The 2477-nt window shown below is 36.8% G+C and overlaps 1 protein-coding gene across 2 annotated transcripts in view; it reads left to right on the top strand.

The window, feature by feature from the left end:
- Window positions 1-303: 303 nt before the first annotated feature.
- The window catches only part of THADA (THADA, armadillo repeat containing), a 331550-nt gene continuing 329376 nt past the window's right edge, over window positions 304-2477 (top strand). For both annotated transcript variants that reach the window (XM_023512128.1, XM_023512127.1), the window contains exon 1: window positions 304-493. In XM_023512128.1, the coding sequence (XP_023367896.1) occupies window positions 343-493 (151 nt within the window). In that variant the 5' untranslated portion in view covers window positions 304-342. The remainder of the gene's footprint in view (window positions 494-2477) is intronic.

The raw sequence follows: 2477 nt of genomic DNA, 5'->3' as shown, positions 1-2477 counted from the left end.
GAGAGTGTTCACATTTGTAAGTTCTGCCATTCATTTTTGATTTCTGATCTATGTCCTAAAAAAGAGAAGTGAAGTTAGTCATTGGCTGAGAAAGGGACATGTTTAGGTAAGTTAAGAGTGTTGGAATTTGTAGGAAAAGTTTACATAGTTCAAATGTTTATGGAAATGGAAGAGAGAAGCATGAGTGTTATAATCTGAAATTGATTTTGGCCGTTTGAGGAATGTGCTTAATCTTTATTCATTGAGGTAGAAATGTTGACACTTTTATTTGAATTTTCTTTTGTAATAATGTCTTTTCTTTGTAGAAAATTTGCTGGAAATCATATTGTTCAGACACAGCTGATGAACGACTTATTGGTAGGCATTAGAGTTTCAATGGTGTTAGTACAAAAAGTACAAGTTTTCCAGGGAAATCTTTGGAAGGCTTCTAGTTCTCCCATATGGCAAAGTATGTGTGGATTGCTGAATATTTTCACCAAGTTTTTAACCGATGGTAAGTGTAATAACAAACAAATGATGGTTATAACTGAGTGTAAATTAGCTTTTTCTAATAATAGTATGAATTACAATACTTAACTGAGATGGAGAATATCTCCACGCTCAGCCTCTCAAAGGGGAGGAAGGCTGTGGATTACATGGCTTTAATGTTCTTTTTTTCTTTTTTTCAAATGTACCAATTGAAAAAGGGATCATGTTGGGTTCCATGTCGTAGTACGGTGGTTACGGCGCCAGCCACATTACACCAGGGGTGTCAGGTTCGAACCCAGCCTGAGCCAGCTAAACAATGATAACTGCAACAAAAAAATAGCTGGTTATTGTAGCAGGTGCCTGTAGTGCCAGCTGCTTGGGAGCCTGAGGCAAGAGAATTGCTTAAGCCCAAGAGTTTGAGATTTCTGTGAGCTATGATGCCACAGCACTCTACCGAGGGTGACATAATGAGTCTCTGTCTCAAAAATAAATAAATAAATAAATAAATAAAGAATTAAAAAAAGGAATCATGTTGAAGGACATTTCTACATTTGTGTATGTACTGTATTATTTTGTATATGAAGGAGAAAACCTAACAGTCTTAGTATTGGAAAGCCATAGACTTTAAATAGCAAAAGAAAATTCTTTAGAAGAAATTTCCAGATTTGGAGGGACGATCCGGGAAGTTAGTGCAGCCATATACTTATTCTTAGCAGTTGGTATTCTCTTCAAATAATGATAGTATTGCGGACGGTGGCCTTAAGTCAGTATTCTTCCTTATATTTCATATGAACTGTAGTGCTAGGAAACCAAATAGTAGATGAGAGGAATGTCCCTTTGTAAAAGTATTTTAAGTACTCAGTTAGGATGAAATGATAGAGTATCAATGTTTTGTAACACCCAGCAAATCAATAGTCATTAAGCATCAAAAATTGCTAACATTACAGAAACAGAAAACCAGATAATATGTGCCTCTTAGAGTCTTGTTGTTCCTACCTGTAGTCTTTTTTTTTTTTTTTGAGATAGAGTCTCACTATGTTGCCCTCCGGAGAGTGCTCTGGCATCACAGCTCATAGCAACCTCAAATTCTTGGGCTCAAGCCGTTCTCTTGCTTCAGCCTCCCAAGCAGCTGGGACTATAGGCACCTGCCACAATGCCTGGCTAGTTTTAGAGACGAGGTTTTGCTCTGGCTCAGGCTGGTCTCAAACCTGTGAGCTAAGGCAATCCATCCATCTCAGCCTCCCAGAGTGCTAGGATTACAGGTATGAGCTGCTGCACCTGGCCTACTACCTGTAGTCTATTCAAAGAATTAAACTAGAGACTAGATTACTTGCCAACTAGCAGTTGCAGAGGAAAGAGGAATGTGTTGAACTGCATCAGGAGGAGGCAAATATGCCATCCAGATGTGGGAAACCATAGGTCGAATATCCAGAATTTTTTAACAGAGACATTGTAGTGAAAAGAAAGGGATGAAGAGATACATGTAAGATTAAAAGACATTTAAAAGCTGTTAAGTTTTAAAAAATGATGAAGACAATTATTTTGTCACATTTATTTGATAAAACTGTTAAAGAAATGTAAGGAATCATTGCTGTGGAAGTCAGGATGGTGCTTACTCAGTGGGAGGAGAGATTGTGATTGAGATGAGGCATTTGGGTGAAACTTCTCAGGGTGGGTGAGTTCTCTTTCTTGCTTTAGATGGTGGGTATGAGAACGATCATTGTCTCCAAATTTATTAAGCTATACATTTGTTTTGGGTTGTTTTTTATAGCTGTGCTCTTATATTACAATAAGGTTAACAAAGAAAGTGATACCTAACACATAAGTATCTACATAAAAAGTTAAATTATCATTTCTTCTTTTACCTCTTATTCTATACAGTAATATATGTATGAATTTAACTTACTTAGAAAAATACTGGGATCTAATGGGATCTGTTTAGATCTGTAATTTGGAAAAAGCAGTAATTGACTCTGGTTTTACTAGGCTGATTTGCTAGGGAAAAAGTA

The sequence above is a fragment of the Otolemur garnettii genome, unplaced genomic scaffold, assembly GCF_000181295.1.
Source record: "Otolemur garnettii isolate 467f Iridium unplaced genomic scaffold, OtoGar3 scaffold00024, whole genome shotgun sequence".
Taxonomy (NCBI): domain Eukaryota; kingdom Metazoa; phylum Chordata; class Mammalia; order Primates; family Galagidae; genus Otolemur; species Otolemur garnettii.
Note: the sequence above shows the minus strand (reverse complement) of the source record. Positions and strands in the feature narration are given on the sequence as shown.